At 41.7% G+C, this 18,984-nt stretch overlaps 1 protein-coding gene and 1 long non-coding RNA gene across 4 annotated transcripts in view; both read left to right on the forward strand.

Annotated features, from left to right (window-relative positions):
• Positions 1 to 8,812, forward strand: part of SLC35E3 (solute carrier family 35 member E3) — a 23,165-nt gene extending 14,353 nt beyond the window's left edge. The window contains exons 4-5 of one of the 3 annotated variants that reach the window (XR_002825633.1): positions 1,358 to 2,188; positions 2,289 to 4,838. Coding sequence is in view for 1 of the 3 variants with exons in the window: in XM_004386428.3 (XP_004386485.1) it covers positions 1,358 to 1,440; positions 6,071 to 6,257 (270 nt within the window). In the remaining 2 variants the exon portion in view is untranslated. Of the gene's footprint in view, positions 1 to 1,357; positions 2,189 to 2,288; positions 4,839 to 6,070 lie in introns of those variants that run through there. The other 2 variants (XR_002825635.1, XM_004386428.3) reach the window with 2 other exon arrangements.
• Positions 8,813 to 10,464: 1,652 nt separating this feature from the next.
• On the forward strand, positions 10,465 to 13,181 carry LOC111822357 (uncharacterized). Its single transcript, XR_002825636.1, has 3 exons — positions 10,465 to 10,924; positions 12,044 to 12,170; positions 13,015 to 13,181. It is a non-coding gene; the product is annotated as an uncharacterized LOC111822357 (long non-coding RNA).
• Positions 13,182 to 18,984: the final 5,803 nt, after the last annotated feature.

Below are 18,984 nucleotides of genomic sequence, written 5' to 3' on the forward strand. Positions count from 1 at the left end.
AAAAAAAAAAAAAAAAGAAAAACCATCTATGTGAGACCAAATGGTCAATAATTACTCTAAAGCAAAAATGATAAGGTAAGGGGACAGGGAAACCAGATTACTGGAAGGGAAACATTTAGAAGGAAGTTAATGGGAATGTTAAAACATTGTGAAAAATGTAACCAATGTTTATAAACAATATGTGTAGTAATTGTTAAACGGGAACCTAACTTGCTGTGTAAACTTTCACTGAAAACACAATAAAATATTATTTAAAAAAAAAAGAAACAACCTTTGATGGTGACAAGGGAGGGGAGGGGTGGAGGGGAACTAAATAGACAATAGATAAGTGGTATCTTTGGTGAAGGGTAAGACAGTACACAATACTGGGAAAGCCAGCACAACTTGTACAAGGAAAGATCATGGAAGCTCCATAGACACATCCAAACTCCCTGAGGGACCGAATTGCTGGGCTGAGGGCTGTGGGGACCATGGTCTCAGGGAACATCTAGCTCAATTAGCATAACATAGTTCATAAACAAAATGTTCTACATTCTACATTGGTGAGTAGCATCTGGGGGTCTTAAAAGCCTGTGAGCAGCCATCTAAGATACTCCACTGGTCTTACCCCTTTGGGAGCAAGGGAGAAAACAAGATAGAAGGGAAAGATTAGTCCAAAGGACTAATAGACCACAACTACCATGGCCTCCACCAGACTGAGTCCCGTACAACTAGATGATGCCTGGCTACCACCACTGACTGCTCTGACAGGGATCACAACAGAGGGTCCTGGACAGAGCTGGAGAAAAATGTAGCACAAAATTCTAACTAACAAAGAAAGACTAGACTTACTGCCCTGACAAAGACTGGCGAAACCCTGAGAGTATGGCCCTCGGACACCCTTTTAGCTCAGTAATGAAGTCACTCCTTAGGTTCACCCTTCAGCGAAAGATTAGACAGGCCCATAAAACAAATTGAGACTAATGGGGCACAACAGTCTAGGGACAGGGACTAGAAGGCAGGAGGGGACAGAAAAGCTGGTAATAGGGAACCCAAGGTCGAAAAGGGACAGTCATCGGGTTGTTAACCAATGTCATAAAACAATATGTACTAACTGTTTAATGAGAAACTATTTGTTCTGTAAACCTTCATTTAAAGTACAATTTAAAATTTTTTTTTTTAAATTACATTTCTGAATACTATTCATTCTGCTTTTGTACCGTCACTTCTTTCTGTCTCACAAATTGATTCTCTTTTTTATCTTGTTTTTAATGGTTGATACTTGAATTTTTTAAAATGCCTAATGAAGTTATTTTTAGTTGATGATTACAGTGATTACAGCCACTTTGCATTAACGATTCTTTGGGTTTATTTGTAGGTTATGGTGCTGCTATCTGGAGTAATAGCTTTCATGGTGAACTTATCGATTTACTGGATCATTGGGAACACTTCACCAGTCACGTATCCTTTCCATAATCACTTACAAATGCATAGTCTTTTATGTTTTCCAAAATAGTCACATTCACTACGTTATTCTAGCCTCACATTAACTACAGCATGGCCTAATTGAGTACAGAGGGTTATTTTTAGTCTTTTATTATGTCTTTCCACAGTAAAGTCCGGAAATTTACAGAAGTATGAACTGGGGAAATGGGCTAGCTTTCTGTACCATGAATGTTTTTTAATTTTTTTAAATAATAGATCACTTTTTTCTTATAAACATTAACATAGAGCTCCATTCCTTGCACATAGTAGGGCCAAACAAGTATTTGTTCAATGAGTAAATGAATGGTGGGATGGAGGGTTGGGTTTTCAGTTATCTACAGTGATAAAGTAGAAGTATCATTAATTCACATTACAAAAGATAGTTTCAAACCATTGGCATCTGACTCTGGAGTATGTTTTCGTACTTATCTGGAGATGGGTGTGCCTGTTTTTCTGAATGTTAGTTTAAGAAAATAAATCATACTTGAAGGTCTAAGTCCAACTCATCTGCCCATTTCCACCCTTCTGCTGTCATTCAGTTTCTTGTAGTATTTCACTCTGCCACCACTCTTAGGCGGATACAAAGAATGAATTTCCCCAGATCAGAGAGGTAGTTTACTAACATTATATCAGAATGTGCCAATTTTTATAAAAGATTGAGTACTGAGATGTCAACAAATAAGCGGTATTAGTTGCCAGATACCAAGAAACAGCAACAACAATGGTAATAATAATTTTTCTAAAACCAGCACTTAATGCATGTTTATTTTGTGCCAGGCTCCATTTAAAGAACTTTGTAATATTAGGTCATTTATTTCTCACAGCAGCTGTGTGAGGTGAATTCTGTCATTTTTTTTACGGAGGAGGAAATGGAGACAGAGAGAGATTGAACAGCTCACCTGAGGTCACACCGTTGAGAAGTGTGGTGTCCAGATTTGAGCCCAGGCCGTCCAGTTCCAGAACTTGTACAGCACACTGCCAGATCAAGGCATGCAAGGATGTGCCTCGATTAAGAATACATTCATTCATTCATTCAGCAAATATTTTTTAAATACCCACTATAAACCATTTAAGGAGCCCTGGTGGCACAGTGGTCAAGCTTTCAGCTGCTAACTGATAGGTCAGCGGTTCAAACCCACCAGCCGCTCTGTGGGAGAAAGATGTGGCAATCTGCTTCCATAAAGATTTATAACCTTTGAAACCCTATGATGCACTTCTGCTCTGGCTATGAGTAGGGTTGCTATGAGTAGGAATCAAACCGATGGCAGTGGGTTTTTTGGTTGTAAATTATTAATTGATTTAATAAATATTTATTTACTGAACATCTGCTATATGTCAGGCATTTCAGGCACAGTAGACAACCAAATACACGCAAGTCTTTGTACTCACAGGCTTAAATTCTGGTAAGGAAGACAGACTACAAGTGGGGGAAGGGGATGTATGTATAAAACATTAGATAGTGGTAAGTGCCAAAGAGAAAAAATAAAGCAGTGAGGGGATATGAACTGTTGAGGGCAGGGTTGAAGTTTTAGTTCAGGTAGCCAGGAAGTTCTCACTGAGAAGGTGACTTTTGAGTAAAGATCCGAAGGAAGTAAGGTTGCTACATGCCAGACAGAGGGAACAGCAGGTGAGACGCCCTGGGGAACAAGGAAGCCTGTGCAGGGTGAGCAAAGGGGGGTCTCTGAGAGGTAACAGGGAGACAGATTGAGTAGGGTTCTTATATGAGGTCTGTTACTCTGAGTGAGATGGGAAGCCATTGGAGTTTCGAGCAGAGAAGTGACATGATTTTACTTCTGTTTTAATAGGATCACCCTGGCTACTGTGTTGAGAATACACCAAAGCAGGGTTTTTCAACCTCAGCACTGTTGACTTTTTGGGCTGGACAGTCTTTCTTGTGAAGGCCTGTCTTGTGTATTGTAAGATGTGTAGCAGCATCCCTGGCCTCTACCCACAAGATGCCAGTAGCTCCCTCTTTCCCCCTTCATAGTAACCAAAAATGTCTACATTGCCTAGGGGGTAAAATCATCCTTTATTGAGAACCATTGGACTAAAAGAGGCAAGGGAAGAAGAGTGACAATTACAAGGCTATTGTAGTATTCTAATGGAGAAAAAAATGGTGGTTACCTGTGCGGTAGCAGTGGATATAAGGAGCCCTAGTGGTGCAATGGTTAAGCACTAGGCTGCTGACCGAGAAGTCAACAGTTTGAGCTCACCAGCAGCTCCATGGGAGAAAGCTCGGGCGATCCGCTTTTACAAAGATTACAGTCTAGGAAACCCTATGGAGCAGTTCTACTCTGTCCTGTAGGGTCGCTGTGAGTTGGAATTGACTCGATGGCACCTAACAACAACAGCGGTGGGTATACTCCGAAGTGATTGGATTCTGGATATATTTCAAGTAGAGTCACAAATTGGATGTGGAGAATGAGAGGAGACGTGTTTACAAGAATTTTGGCCTGAGCACCTGGTGGAATGGAGTTGCCATCCACTGAGATAGGGCAGACTGAAGGAGGTTTGGTGCAGGGGAACAAGGCCAGGGGCTCAGTTTTGGACATGTTAAGTATGAGTGGTCTGTTTGACATTTAGGTGGGGGTGTGAGGAGTCACTTAGGATAAACAAGTCTGGGAGTTCAGGGGGTGGAAATATTCCAGAGGGAGTCAGTAGTGGTTTACAGCAGTGAGACTCAGATTACCAAGCAAGTAAGTAGAAGAAAAGATATCCAAAGATTGAATCCTGGGTTACTTCACTGGTTAGAGTTCAGAGAGATGAGGAGGAACTAGGCAGAAGACTAAGGGGAACAATCAGAGGTAGAAGAAGAGTGGTGGTGAAACCAAGTGACGAAAGTGTTTCAGAGGGGAAGGTGTAATCAACTGTCAAATGCCTCTGACAGGTCAAGTACAAGGATGACTGATAATCAATGCTGAGATTTAGTAAAGTGGAAGTCACTGATGATTTTGACAAGAACAGTCCTGGGGGTAGGAAGCAAAAGCCTAACTAGAACGGAGTGGAGAACTACAGGAGAGGAATTGGAAATACCAAGTGCGCCCATGGGCTGCTTAGCTGCCCAGCTCAGAACAGAGGAAAGACCTGGGCTTTGCAGTCAGACAGATCCAGGTGTGAATTCCCATCTCTGACAGTACTTGTGGGCCTGAGCAAGTCATGGGAGCTCTCGGGTCACTCAGGATCACTTATAATATGAAGAAAATAATACCTACCATGCTGGGCTTTTGTGAGGATTTGAAAGAATACATGTCAAGCACCTTAAAAGACCAATGAAACCAAACCTGTTGCCGTTGAGTTGATTCCAACTCCTAGTGACCCTAAGGGATAGAGTAGAACTGCCCCACAGGGCTTCCAAGACTGTGATCTTTACGAAAGCAGACTGCCACATCTTTCTCCCCTGGAGTGGCTGGTGGGTTTGAGCTACCGACCTTTCGGTTAGCAGCTGAGTATTTAACCAGTGCGCCACCAGGGCTCACTTGTCAAGACCTAGTAGATGTTTATTATACATAAATAACACTATTGATAACTGTTATTATAGCTAACACGTGGTATTTACTACATGCTGGGTGCTTTGCATATATTAACTCATTTAATCTCACTATGAGGCAGGTACTATGTTATCCCCATTTGACAGACGAGGAAACTGAGGCACAGAGTAGTAGCTATTTCTAGTGTTGTTATTGGGAAGAGTAGATGGATACATATCAAACGTCTGAAGAACAGTAAAGTACTAATTTATATAGATAAGAATAATTATATTTAAAGTATGATGAAAATAATTTTTAAAGGAACTGTGTGTATGTGGTCAGTTTTTAAAATGAGTAATGCTTGGGAAAACCTTTAGTCCAGAGTCACTGGTGGTCTACTAGAATAGAGCCTGGATTTGGAGGCTAAATGGACCCACCTAAGTTTGGACACCACCTCTACCACTTGGTAACTCTGTGATCTGGGCCAAGTTACTTGAAATCTGTGAGCCTCGACAGTTGTGAAATAAGAAGGGTGATACTGCAGTGCAGGTAAATGTGATGCGTAAATAAGATGATGTTTTGTAAAGCACCTGGCCTGGTGTGTAGTGGGTGCTCAGTGTCCCTCCTTCTCCTACACTTAAGCATATGTTTCTGTTGGGTTAGCGCTCTGATGGCTTACACATCTCACCTCATTTGCCAAGCAAACTTTATTAGAAATGCCACTAAAACATAACTTGTTGTGCAAAATTATCTTTTCCGTTCCTTCTTCTGAATTTATTTCCAACCCTTTATTTTGGCCCACATTCCTGTCTTTGGGATGGTCAACAGGGACGGTAGAATCAGTCTTCTGTCACTGGTTAATTGCTGAAACCTACTTGAAGAATCTAGGCTTGCCCCAGCATTTCACTGAAATGCTTGTTCTTTAGATGGTGTGGCTGCTACTCAGAGTGTGTTAATGCTTGTTCTTTAGATGGTGTGGCTGCTACTCAGAGTATGTTTCATGCCCTTCTTTCCAGCCAGAGGAAGCCTTTGCTGTGTGTGTGTGTGGCGGGACGGGGGAGCATTGGAGGGGCGGTGGTGGTGTGGGGAGTGGAATGTGACATCTAGCTTGTGATTCTGCCCTTATCCAAAAACCTCAGCTACAACATGTTTGGACACTTCAAGTTCTGCATTACTTTATTTGGAGGATATGTTTTATTTAAGGATCCACTGTCAGTTAACCAGGGTCTTGGCATTTTATGTACATTATTTGGCATTCTCGCCTATACCCATTTTAAACTCAGTGAACAGGAAGGAACTAAGAGTAAATTGGTACAGCGTCCTTAACTGGGTGTTTGTGGAGAAAAGAAAGTTGCCTCAAGAAGATAAAAAATGTCAGATGTGCAAATTACTTTCAAAGAACCAAAAAAAAAGTTGTAGTACAAAATTCACTGAATCATGGTTTATAAGAAGTGATGTAAAGGGAATTTTATTCATAAATGTGACTTTTTTTTAAAGGACCTTTTTCTATTCTCTAAAACAAAAATGGGTCATCCTTCTTTTCAAAGATGATTGTATGACATATGAAGTATATAGGATGGTTATGCCAAATGAAGTACCTGAAAATTAAAATTCTATACTAATGACAAAGGAATTAGTATTACTGTAGTACAAATGTGTTGTGGTGTTAAAATGTTCAGACTCTTTTAAGGAAGGACACCTAGGACTCCTACGTGCTAGAAGATGGTTTCTAATTTTGGCCAAAGTGTTCATGTCAGAATTTAAATCTAGCACATCTATTTTAATTGGTTAGTTTAACTTTCTGATTTTTATGGAAAGCAAAGTGTAGCAGAGAAGGTGACCTGTAAGGCAAAACCTAATTCTAAAAGTGCTATTTTTCTAGTAGAAAATTGATGTAAGAGAGAATACATTATCCAAAAAACAAAACTATAAAGTTTCTGTAATAGCTAACATAAGGCTAATTTCCAAAATGTGAAGATAACTCATACCCCCACTCTCCCACTTTGTTATCCTGACACCAGCCACCCACGTGGCACTTTCTAACTGTAACCACCCAGAGTTGAGTCTCCACAAGTTAGGACCCTGTCCTTCCAGCCCCTGCCAAATAGGCAAACACAAGTCTCTGCTGGCTGTCACTGCCCCGGTGGGTTGGATAATTTGCTAGAATGACTTACAGAACTCACAGACTACCTCTACTTGCAGTTACCCATTAATTATAACAACAAAGGATACAAAGTGAAGAGACACATCAGGCAAGGTCTGGGAGAGGTCGCTGCACAAGACTTCTGTTGTCCCAGGGATGTTCTCGCCACTCCAGGAAGCCCAAAAGAGGATCATCCAGGGTCCCATAATCATTGGGACCCAATGCATATGCATGAATCAGTATGTATGATTGCTTCCTTCATGTGTTCTCCCTTTCTGAGGCTTGCTGCCAGAATGGGGCCTGTGTAGCCACTACTCATTTACCTACTTTTAAGTGTTGGCCTGGCTACTTCATAAAATAAAAGCCCCCTGATTGCTGGAAAATTCCAAGACCTATTTTCAGAAACCAAAGGAAAACGGCCAAATTGAGTTCTTTGTCCCACAGTAGATATTCTTTTGTTGAGCTTTCAGTGAACTCGGGGATCTATGTGTGGAGTTCAGAAACAAAATAGCCTCATGTGTAAGTGGCTAAAAGAAAAGATAGTAAATGGAACTTGAACAGGTTTCTTTTTATCCCGGTAACTGCTTCCCAGCCTGTCTGAGCATTTCATATTGTAATTTGTTTTTTATTTACAGTAAAAATATACATAACAAAACATACACCCATTCAACGAAAGAGCAAAATGCTCAAGGTGAACATTATTTATTAAATGAGCTAAATTTTTCTTTAGTTCGTATTGGTAATTTCTTAATACCTTCTCCCTACCACCACTCCCTACCCTCACCTTTGCGGCATCCACAGAACTTTCTTTGGAATTTCAATCTGGAGTAAACTATGCTCAGCCTTTCTTAGGTGGCTGAGGAAAATTCCTATGCAGCAATTTAGGGCAAATGTTATCCAAACAGCAAGCAGAAACTTGATGAAAATCTGAGGAGAGATTTGAAAGAGAAATAGTCTATATTTTATTAGTTCCATGAGTTTTTAAAGGGATAATTCAAAAGAATTGGGGTATGTCAGGAATACACAATTCTCACTTAAGGAAGTATAGTGCCACATATTTAATTGCAAGATGTATTCCTGCTTTCCAACTTCTTTACTTTTAAGCATTAAAAATAGTTGATAATCTCTCGCAATAAATTGAATCAGATAACCCTTCTGGTAATAAACTTTAAATGTGGAGAAACTCCCAACAGGACAAAAAGCCATGTGTATAAAATATACCCTTGGGATTTTTTTCTGGCCCGTTTGAAATGAAAAGCCTTGCTGAATATCTATTTTGACAGAATTTCAATTTATCTGTTGTGTGTGGTTTTCTCTTTTTGTTTTAAACATTCTTTGGTTCTTCTCAGTTTACAAAGATATATTTTATCATGCTAAAAAGTCCAAAGCAATTTGTCTTTGCCAGATGAGCCTCGGGTATTATGTTTGTCTAAGAAACGTTCTGCGAGTATGTTTAACGTATAATTGTTTCCCAAAAACTGGAGTAAAGTATTTCAGCACAGTGAGGATTAGGTGACATATGCACTGAAAACAGCTGAGTGGATTTGTGCCATGTACAAATTCTTAACTGTAGATAAAACTCAGGGCCATTTGGGAGGTTATAATAAATTTCCTGTGTTAGCAGGAATGTAGTCAGAAGTTCGGAGCACGACAGGGTGGGGATACATGTATATAAATGAAAAAAATACGCACTGCTAGAACTAGAGTCTGATGAACATTGTTTGCCCTGAAAAAAAAATACACCGTATTATTGGGACCAGCAAGAGACAAACCAGAAACGCAATGCTTTTGAAGAAAACATGCTGTTCTTTTGTTACCAGTGTTACTGTACTTATTTTGTATCCTATGTTAAATGATTGAACTTCAGTTTATACCTGTTACAAATAAAGAGAACCTGATGTTTTTACTTTTGTGTTTCATATTAGAACCAGTGGAATACGGATAGCATCTGTGTGTGCCGTGGTAACACTGGTCTGTCCAGCTCTCAAATATGTAGACTCGAATGAAACAAAATTCCTAACCCCGTTTTAAAATAACTTAGGGGAGAAACCTTTCTCTGTGAAATGCTTCCTTTTAACCTGCTTCATTTTAACCTTGTTATTTTAAAACTGTTAGTCATTTTCAAAAATCAACAGCATTAATCAAGCACTCCACATCCACCCCATTAGTAAATGATTGTTGGTTGGGTGAATATGCAGAATGGCTAAAGATAAAAGGTTAAAAGAAATGGAGACCAGATGTATTAGAAATATTCAGTTGTTTTGCATTTCTGTTCCCAACCTTAAAATTGATTATACCTCCTAATCTTAACGAACTCCAGCATGTGATGGTTAGATAAACCAAAAACCCAAAACCAAACCCATTGCTGTGGAGTGTATTCTGACTCATAGTGACGCTATGGGACAGAGTAGAACTGCCCCATAGAGTTTCCAAGGCTGTCATCATTATGGAAGCAGACGGTCACATCTTTCTTCTGCGGAGCAGCTAGTGGGTTAGAACCATTGACCAGTTAGCAGCCAAGTGCTTAACCACTGTGCCGCCAGGGCTCCTTTGATGGTTAGATAGAGGAAGATAATTGCGCAAAGAAAACTGAGAGGGAGCTATCAAAAAGCTAGAGGAAAACTAAGACACTGATAAAATGGGAGAGATGGTGGGCAAATGTGACAGTTGCTGAGAGGCCAACAGATTCACTGTTCACCTTAGTGCGGTTTCAGTGGAGTGATGGAGGCCACAATCAGACTGGAGTGAGCCAAGTTGTGTGTGAGGTGAGGAGATGGAATCCAAGTGTATAGACAACTCTGTTGCAATGACTGGAGGCTCGATTGCATCAAAGATTTTTATTGTAATGGTAATTTAGTACAGAATTAAAATTGTAAAGCACCAAATATACTGTATACCCCTGGGACAAGTGCAGATAACTTTTGTAAGAGGGATAATCTTGCTCTGAAAAGGAGTTTTATTTTTGGCACAAATTATAAAATTGTTCCTGAAGTATAGGTTGCTATTAATAAAATCTAGAGTTACTTAGATGTCACCTTGAAGACTAAAGTGCGCCTGACCCAAGCCGTGGTGTTTTCAGTTGCCTCATATACATGCAAAAGCTGGCAATGAGTAAGAAAGACTGAAGAAGAATTGATGCCTTTGAATTATGGTGTTAACAAAGAATAGTGACTATACCATGGACTGCCAAAAAAATGAACAAATCTGTCTTGGAAGAAGTACAGCTAGAATGCTCCTTAGAAGCAAGAATGGAGAGACTTTGTTTCAAATACTTTGAACATGTTATTAGGAGGGATCAGTCCCTGGAGAAGGACATCATGCTTGGTAAAGTAGAGGGTCAGCAAAAAAGAGGAAGACCCTCATCAAGATGGATTGACAGTGGCTGCAACAGTGGGCTCAGGCATAACAGCTATTGTGAGGATGGCGTAGGACCAGGTAGTGCTTCATTGTCTCGTACATAGGGTTGCTATGAGTTGGAACCACTCCATGGCACCTAACAATAATAACACAGTTACTTTTGCCAAATGCTGGCATATTTTGGAAGAGTAGTTTTTCCAAACCACTAAGGGTTGATCAGTTACGCATTTTCTTGTTTCTGTTTCCACCAAAGACATACTACGCCCACACACAAGCTCAGCCAAGAAAATGGCCAGTCTCAGCATGGGAGCTAGTGTGGCACAGTGAAGCAGCTTTAGACTGGACATCAGGATCGGGGCTTCTCATCCAGACTCTGCCACTAACTATAGGCTTTGGCCATAGGCAAGTCGCTTGTTCTCAGTTTCTTTATGAAATGAGGGTTTCAACCCAGATGATTTCCAGCTCCAGAATCACCTGAATCTGCTTTTTCCGGGTAAAATTATAATTTTTCATTTGTTTATATTAAGAGAAGATTTGATCAAGTTAATCAGAAAGATTTTATTTGACCCTTAGAAATGTTTTCTTGTTCATCTGCATTTCTTTACAGATTGTTTTTAGGAAGAATATGCGATAACGTTAAATGCGATTGATTTTCATATTTGTCTTGTTAGAAGACATGATTTCATTTGATTTATCAAAACTGCTTTACACATCATATGAAGTTAATAGGGGGTGAACTGACTCCAGTTCAAGAAGTTATGGCTATTTGGAGGATATTTTTGCTATGCTGTTTTTAATTTGGAAAACAGCACACACCCAAACTACAATGATTCAATTTTTTCCCCTTAACTAGAAATATAAATAGTACATATGCTACAAAAACAAGCATATATGTTTATTTAACCAGCCAGGATTATGCACTTTTAAGTTTTGAATTTTTTTAGCTACCCATAAGGATTTATTTTTTCTTTTAAAATCAAATGATCTGTATCAAACAGATGTCTTTATTTTCCTTTTTCTGTTTGTGTTACACTCTCCAAAAAAGTCAGTTTCCTGTTTTCTTAATTTCCCTTTCTCAATTTAAAATTAGAGTCAAGAGTTTGGTGCAGTAGAGTAATGGTTGGTCCGTAATCCAGGAGGTGGGAGGCTCAAAATCAATTAGTCTCTTTGAGGAAATCTGCTGGGATCTCCAAAACTGGAATTTCCTACTGGAATGATCAGATTCTCCAGGTCTTTCTCTGCCTGGAGTTTAGAAGCAGCAGTATCATTTTTGGACTGAGGTTCTTGGAGAATTGTAGAGTGACTTATTGGCCATATTTGTTAGAATGTTTTATAGAATTTAATAAAAATTATACAGAAAAGGCAAGAATGCTATGGAGGACATGTTTGGTTTCCTACCCAAACAGCCAACCCACACCTCTACTCTATAGACTAGAAATGCCAAAGACACTTTCTACCAGCTTGCCTCATAGTGATGGTCATGTGACGTCTCACCTGTGAAATATACCCGAAGGTCTGCTGAGGATTTCTGGAGAAGTTTTTGCTTTCCTGATACAAGAGATGGCTGTGGCTAACACTGCCTCTTTCCCTCTTCTTTTTGCCTTGAATGTAGCCATGCTGTCTAGAATTGTACTTGGTCATCTGATGACTGTAAAGGAGATGTGAAGAGAACCGGGTAAGAACCTGCTGAGCTGCTTAAACAATGTAGCAGCTGCCTACCTCCAGCCTTCTTGTTACAGGTGAAAAGTAAACCCCTATTTGTTTGAGCCACTTTTAATTTTTACTTGCAGCTGAAAACATGCCAGTGAGCATTTTAGAGTAAAAAGGGGCAGGGATGGAGGACTGGCTTTATCTGCTGGACTTTAAAACTCAGGAAGCAACAAATAAATTTAGCTTGTTAAAAATAAAAATAGACTAGTGGCTTGTTTGGCTCCAGCCATCCTTCCATTCCATAGACTACCAGACTCTGAGGGTGGGAAGTAGGGGGAGGAGGTGGGCCAGTGTACACGGACATATGGACTGATAGATACATGTAGTCCACTGACTGAACCTGGGGCTACTGCTGACCAGGGGTAGGTGAGCTGGTTCTAACCAGGGTCAAACTTTCCAACCAAGTAGGAGGTGACCTACCTTGCTCCCCACCATCCCCTTCATGCTCCCTGACTTTGGTCATTGGTCTAACTTCCAATGCTAGACTTCACAGGTATTATCCCCCAGTTACCCAATTTTCCTCTTGTCGTAGCTGCAGCCTGATGCCTATTCAGTCACCATCTCATCCCAGTTGTTCCCCCAGTTCTGTTTCAAGTCATGTTGGTAGATTGAGAAAAGCACTATCACTAGTGACAATGTCATGAATTGAATTGTGTGCCCCCAAAATATGTGTCAACTTAGCTAGGCCATGATTCCCAGTATTGTGTGCTTGTCCTTCATTTTATGATCTGATGTAATTATCCTCCATTTTGTGATGTGTTGTAAATCCTAACCGCTATATGTTAATGAGGCAGGATCAGTGTGAGGTGTATCTTGAGTCACAGCCTTACTCAAGTCACACCCTTACTTGAGTCACACCTTTTCTCTTACAAGAGATAAAAGGAAAGAGAAGCAAGCAGAGAGAGGAGAGACCTCACTAACACTAAGAAAGACAAGCTGGGAGCAGAGCACGTCCTTTGGACCCAAGGTCCCTGTGCTAAGAACTTCCTAGACCCAGGGGAAGATTGATGCCAAGCCACATGGAGATCTCCAAGGAACCCGGAAACAGAAGCTGAAGAGACAAGGACCTTCCCCCAGAGCTGGCAGAGAGAGAAAGCCTTCCCCTAGAGCCGGTGCCCTGAATTCAGACTTCTAGCTTCCTAAACTGTGAGAAAATAAATTTCTGTTTGTTAAATCCATCCATTTGTGGTATTTCTGTTATAGGAGCACTAGATAAGTAAGACAGAAGGCAAGGTGATGCCTAAGTTCTGGAACTGGGCATCAATGTGAAGGCTGATTTAAATAATGCTCCAGGACTTACATAAAACCACAAGAAGTTAGAGCTGCTGTAGGGGCAATGCTCACACACCACAGGACTGTGGACATCCTTTATCTTCAAGTTCTGGCATTTGTTATCCTTTGGCTGTAATGTTTAGTTTTGGCATTCAACAATTTCTTCAAGTGGAGGCTGAGCTTAGAAGGCAGGAATCTTAGTTGAACCCAGTAGCAACTCCAATCTAGTATTCTATGGAGCTATCTCCACAAGGGCCCTTAACCTCAGAGTTGAGTGTTCCCAATACTGCAGGCACACCACAGAGATGGACCCACAGCCTTCCACCCCTTAAGCTGTCCTTTCTCTCTGGGTTGCTTGGCTTAAAGCAGGGTGTGTGTGTGTGTGTGTGTGTGTGTGTGTGTGTGTGTGTGTCTGTGCTTTAAGTGAAACTTTACAGTTCAAGTTAGTTTCTAATACATGTATATATACATTATTATGTGACCCTAGTAGTCTCCCTATGATGTGACAGCACACTCCTCCTTTCCACCCCGGATTTCCTGTGTCCATTCAAGCAGCTCCCGTCCCTTTTTGCCTTCTTATCTTGCCTCCAGACAGGAACTGCCCATTTAGTCTCTTGTATCTACTTGAGCTAAGAGGCACACTCCTCACGAGTATCATTTTATGTCTTACAGTTGAGTCTAATCTATGTCTGAAGAGTTGGCTTTGGGAATGTTTTCAGTTCTGGGCTAACAGAGAGTCCGGAGCCATGTCTCCAGGGATTCCTCCAGTCTCAGTCAGACCATTAAGTCTGGTCTTTTTACTAGAATTTGAGTTCTGCACTCTACTTTTCTCCTGCTCCATCAGGGACTGTGTGTTGTATTCCCTGTCAGGGCGGTCATTAGTGGTAGCTGGGCACCATGTAGTTCTTCTGGTCTCAGGCTAATATTTTCCTTGTTTCTTTGGTGTTCTTCATTCTCTTTTGCTCCAGGTGGGTTGGGACCAATTGATGCATCTTAGATGGCCACTCACTAGCTTTTAAGGCCCCAGATGCCACTTAAAGCAGGTCTTATGTTAAAAAAAATCAGTCGATTCCAACTCATGGCAGCCCCATGTGTATTACAGAAGAACTGTGCTCCATAAAGTTTTCAGTGGCTGATTTTTTTTGGAAGTAGATTGCTAGGTATTTCTTCCAGGGTGCCTCTGGGTGGACTCAAACCTATAGCCTTTTGTTTAGCAGTCAAGTGCATTAACCATTTGCAGCACCCAGGGACTTCAAAGTCTTACGTTAGAAGCCTTGAATTCCCAGACCTCCCCAGCCTGCTAAGTGTTGGGGTTTAGTAGAGGAACAAGGAGGGTAGGTGTTGGGGTTTAGTAGCGGGACAAAGAGGTTAGGTGGGGCAAAAAGACTGGGGCATCTCATATATGACTTATTTACCTAATGACCTGCTCAACCTCTCTACTAGGAAGTTGTAATAGAAATCTCAAGCTCTACATGCCCGAAACTGATCTAATCTCCCCGCTGCAACCCCTCAACCCACTCCTCCCACTTTATCTTACCATTTGCTCAGGTGGAAAAGCCTGGAGTCATTATGGATATTTCTCGTTCTCTCACATTTCATAGCCAATCTGTCAAGAAATTTGGTTGGTTCTTCCTTACAAATATATCCAGAATCCAAACTCTTTGTACAATTTCCACTGCTACTGCAATAGCCTCCTAAGGATCTGTCTGCTTTTTCCTGGGTCCCCAAAGTCTGTTCTCAACACAGCAGCCAGAGTGGTCCTGTCATGTCACCCCTCTGCTCAAAACCCTGCAATGGCTCCCCCATTTCTCTCACAAGGCTAAAGTCCTTACAGTGGCCTCAGGGCTATATGGTACATGACCTTCCTGTTACCTTGTCTCCTCTCACTTTTTACTCCTCCTCTGCTCCAGCCACAATGGCCTCTATGCTGGCCCTTCAACACTCCAGTCACGCTGCTGCCTCAGGGTGTTTGTTCCAGCTCTGCCGGGGAAACTCTTCCCCCAGTTATCCCTTTGGCTAACCCTCACTTCCTTCTAGTCTTTTCTCAAAACCTCACATTTTCAATGAGGCCTATCCTGGTCACCTTTTTTTATTGTTGCAGCCTGCCCCACTCTTCACCCTTCATCCCCTTGCCCTTCGTTAAAGTATTGAGTAATTAGATTTCACAATACAGGAATTGAACCAGGTAGTCTTGTAGCTGTAAGGAGGAGTTTATCTGAAGTCCTTACCACTGAGATTATAAAATATTAGGACTAGACTATCTGACCCAAGATGTATGGCTAGAATCAGAAAGAACCTAAGCATGGTTTCAGAAGGAGAAAGGCTTAGAAGGAAGAAATTGTTGAAGCCATCTGCAAAATTTCCCAGGAAAGTTTAAATGAATGAATGAATAAATAAATAAATGTGATTATTTAACAAATAAATATGGGTTCCTAAGCATAGAGGGAGGGACCAACATATTTGAGCCACTTCTTTGGCCCTGATTTTTTTTTAGTTGTTGTAGTTTAAGTGAAAGTTTACATTTCAAGTTAGTCTCTTATACAAAAATTTATACATAGTTATGTGACCCTAATTGCTCTCCCTATACTGTGACAGCACACTCCTCCTTTCCACCCGATTTCCCATGTCCATTCAACCAGCTCCTAACCCTCTCTGCCTTCTCATCTTGTTACCACAATAACGCGGATTGGAGCCGCCTGCTGCAATAGCCGTTTCTGAGACAGGTGAGGTGAGCAGCAAGAGTTTTGTTATATATCGATATATAGGAGACAGAGGGGAAGAGTTTCCTCCAAAAAACCCATCTCCTCAACTGGAGATCAGCTGAAGGCTTTTATAGGGACAAGACTATGGGTCTTAGAAGTTTGTGTTAGTTCCCCCCTTGAGGTGGTCATGTCTCAGATGAGTTAATCTTTCACTGGTATTCTTGGGGGTTATCTGGCGACATCCTGGTTTTTCTTGTCGCAAGCTGGGTGCTTTGTTCGGTTTTCATCCTTAGATCATTATCACTTGTTTTCCACCCTCCAAAAGAGGAACATCGGTTAATCTTAAACCTTTTGTAGAGACTGGAACCAGAGGGAAAAAAAGACAAGATCATGAGACAATGTGGTAGTTAACAATGGGGAGTAAATAATAGTGAGCTGGGCCTATGGAGCCTCTTCCAATACCCCTGTTATCGGAAGTTTCTCAATCTTGGGAAACAGGGCGTTGCTTCTCTTCTGGTTACTTCCTGCTGGTTAGGGGCATCGGCTGGGGTGAGAAACCTCCCGATATGGACTAGGGGCCATAGGCAGGGGGTGAGTTAGAGTGGAAATCGGCTGCATCCTGGTGAATTAGATGACGTGCATCCCCAGAGCCTGGAAAAGGGGCATCCCGACTTATCAGGGTAAAAATTTCTCCAGCCTTAAGGGTATTTGCAGTTCTTCCTGCCAATATTTTCATAAAACAGGGAACACAAAAACAAACTAGAATAATCACTATTCCTAAGGTTAACCAAGATTCTAAGGAAGGATTAATGCTGGAGAACCAGCTCCATGCATCTTCTTGTCTCTATTTGGGGTCTGTCCATCTAGTTACCTTATGAATGGCATCTAACCCTATTTCAATTGCTCCTGTAGTATTCATCCAGGTGCAACAGGTTTTATTTATTACAGCACATACCCCTCCTGATTTTGCCAATAAGAAGTCCAAGGCAATTCTGTCATCAAGAACCACCTCAACCAGGGAGTTCAAAGAGGTTTGTTGAGCTTTGAGTGCTCTCCCTGTCCCAAGAGCTAATAGGTGAAGGGTATCCGATAAATTTCTGATAGCCATTTCCATGTGGTATACTCCCAATCCTGGGATAATCGTTCTTAGGAACCGCTACCCAAACCCAGTCTTTTCGAAGACAGGATTGTTATTTATCCCCGTCACCTCCAGGGAGACAGGATCTACGGAGAAGATATCCCATCTCTTCCGGGGGACATTTACAATCATCCAAGTGGGTGGTGGATGAATCTGAGTAGGGTAAGTTAGAAACCCCAAAGCGCATTGTCCCACATAGTGAATTCCAGTCAGACAGTGGATAGCCCACATTTAGGGTGACACCTTTGGGATGGGGTTCTCACTAGTGGGGTACGCTTTCTCCCCACATAGAAAGGTGCACCCTGATGGGGCACACAAGGACCAATTTCCGTTAAGAGCTGTCTGGGATGCTAGTGTTAATATGGGACAATTGGGGAATGACTAGAGATTGATTACATGATGAGAGAAGTTGAAAATCTTGGAAAACTTGTTGGGCTACCTTCATCCAGGGATCTTGTGATTTAATTTCCCATCTGTGCCCTGAAGTATGTTTATAGAGCTTGGTGAGAGAGAAACAGGGTATAGAAAATGGGTATTGAACAAGCCTTGCTCGTATTGGAGCTTTTGGGGCACCATGGGTTAGGATGCAGTCGGGTATATCTTTGTTATAGTTGAAAACTGGGGCCACTAATGGACTTACGGGAGCTCCTGACTGGGGAATGTGATGGCATACCCAGCAGCTGCTAAGGTTCCCTCTGGTAGCCACTGCTTGGGACATGGTGACTAGGCCATTGGATGACCAGTCCCATCCATCTGAAACATGGGCAGGTTCTTGATACTCCACAACAACTTGGATTCCCTCTCCCCTGCTGATCTCTGCATCTCAGGGTGACCCCTTTTTATACTTTACACAATAGTATGTTCCAGTGTCAGATAAGGTTGTATCTGAAACCGTGATTGAAAATTCTCGATTGTGTGACTGAGTGGTATCAGCCATAGGTGTTACCCGGTTGGAGCCAGTGGTCCTGAAGTCCCAAACAGTTATCTGTCCTCTTTCGGGCCCTTTCATGATCCACTTAACTGGACCTATTGGAGTTAGGGATGATACTACACATGGGTGGGTTAAAGTGTCTCCAACCTGTAGGGTTAGAGCTCCCCTGGCTTGTAGGACCACCAGAATTTTTCCCATCCACACTTCCTGGAGAAGTAAAAAGTAAACAAAGAACAGGGTTAGTATCATTATTCTGTAAGTTTTTTGAACTTGTATTTCAAATCTCGAATTGGAGTGCAGGAATATGATGGGTCTTTGACTCTTCCTCTTTCAGGTGGAGCTGCCTTCACCCTCGAGTGATGCACCCACGTGGCCACTCCTGCTAATTTCAGAGACGAGTGGGTGGTCAGGAGAACTTCAAAAGGTCCTTCCCACTTAGGGGCCAGTTGATCCTCTGGGTGTTGGTTCTTCCAGGTTTTCAACAGGACTCGATCTCCTGGGTGGTACCTATAAAGGGGAATGTCAGAAGGAAAAGACAAGCGGGAAGAAGCATATTGATTAACAGTGTTTACGACAGTTCCCAGAGAATGGACCCAGTCTCTTTTCTCCACCTCAGTCATTACAGAGGTGGGGAAAGTCGACTTTTTCAGGAATGGTCTCCCATATATTAATTCATAAGGGCTTAACTTGAGCCCGCTTCAAGGGGCTACGCAGATTCTGAGCAGGGCAGTGGGCAAAACTTGTATCCAAGTGGAGTTTGTCTCTTGGCAAGGTTTCACCAAGGTCTTTTTCAGAGTATG

The sequence above is a fragment of the Trichechus manatus genome, unplaced genomic scaffold, assembly GCF_000243295.1.
Source record: "Trichechus manatus latirostris isolate Lorelei unplaced genomic scaffold, TriManLat1.0 scaffold00164, whole genome shotgun sequence".
NCBI classification, from domain to species: Eukaryota; Metazoa; Chordata; class Mammalia; order Sirenia; family Trichechidae; genus Trichechus; species Trichechus manatus.